General features: G+C 45.4%; 1 protein-coding gene across 1 annotated transcript in view; it reads right to left on the bottom strand.

Annotated features, from left to right (window-relative positions):
• Window positions 1-1,162, bottom strand: part of LOC109543494 (spondin-2) — a 55,906-nt gene that overhangs the window by 2,262 nt on the left and 52,482 nt on the right. The window contains exons 4-5 of the mRNA XM_048668327.1: window positions 501-680; window positions 127-437 (exon numbers count right to left, since the gene is read on the bottom strand). Coding sequence (XP_048524284.1) covers window positions 127-437; window positions 501-680 — 491 coding nt within the window. The remainder of the gene's footprint in view (window positions 1-126; window positions 438-500; window positions 681-1,162) is intronic.

The following is a 1,162-nucleotide window of genomic DNA, read 5'->3' as shown; positions in this document are numbered from 1 at the left end:
GAACTGAACGTGTAAACGCCAGATTTTCGTTCAGTTCATCTGCACAGATCTGGCTTGCGCAAGCCAAATCGTTCAGATGGCTTGAGCGTGTAAACTGGCTTTAACAGTAAAATGTGGGTCACTCACATTGTGTTGCTCAAGCTGTTGCTATCAGTGCTGCTGAACTTGGAGGTGCTGGTGCTCAGCGGCGTTGACAAAGTGTACTGTTTGTAGTAGTTATTTGCCGTGTAATAGCTGCTCGTCCTGCTCCTGGGCTTGGGCTTGGGCCTCACATGGACCTCCTGCTCTTGTCGCTCCTCCTCAATCGCCGTCTGTATGTCGTTGTTGTCCCTGGAGGTCGCGTCGTTCCGGACCTGCAGATTCTCCATTTTCAGCACGTCGTACTTGCGATCGTCCTCCGAGTGATGGAACACTTCCGATAGCTCGTATTCCTTCACCTGCAACAAATGGGGAAATTTCCTCAAGCCCACCAAGACACAAAGGGAGAAGACGCGCTTTACCTTGATGAACTGGAAGGTGGCGATTGGGGGCAACCGTTTGAGGTACGGGTAGAAGAATGACCCTGCCGGATGGGCGGGATATTGGGCTGTTATCCTGTAGGCTTCGCCTTGTGGTTCTGTCGGCCAATTCGGAGCGGTGAAGGTGAAGCCATTGTCTGTTCCTGCGTCGATGGGATCGACCTGAAATAGCCAAAATTGTTTGGGTTTTTGCCTCAGTTCGGAGGGCAAACACTTCCTGGGCAGGTTTGGGACTGGAGGATTAGCAGGGCCGCGCCAAGCCGGTCTGGCGCCGTCGTGCGAGTTTGGACAGACTTTAGGTATTATGTTCTATATTTTTTCTTAACATTATGACAAAAAGCCCATTAAATAAAAACTATATATTTATTTTTTTCATTTTTTTACAAACTTCTTTTTGGGTATTTCGCCTCAAAAATTTTTGTCTTAAAAAAAGACGGAATTTCCTCACGTCTTCTATTACAGATTGATAAAAGGTGCTCCTATTTCGCAATAAGAACGAATTATTTATCAAAAAGTAATCAAGAACTATCACCTAGAGGGTATCCTGCGATCTATAACATCAAACAATACTTACACACTTCGAATTTTCTCAGTTTTTAATAACGATTAATTTTTGGTTACTATATTGTAACGGAAATGGCCTG

Source organism: Dendroctonus ponderosae, unplaced genomic scaffold (genome assembly GCF_020466585.1).
Source record: "Dendroctonus ponderosae isolate FM_Combo_2020 unplaced genomic scaffold, Dpon_F_20191213v2 Dpon_F_20191213_7, whole genome shotgun sequence".
Taxonomy (NCBI): Eukaryota; Metazoa; Arthropoda; class Insecta; order Coleoptera; family Curculionidae; genus Dendroctonus; species Dendroctonus ponderosae.
This window is presented reverse-complemented; position numbering and strand designations above follow the sequence as displayed.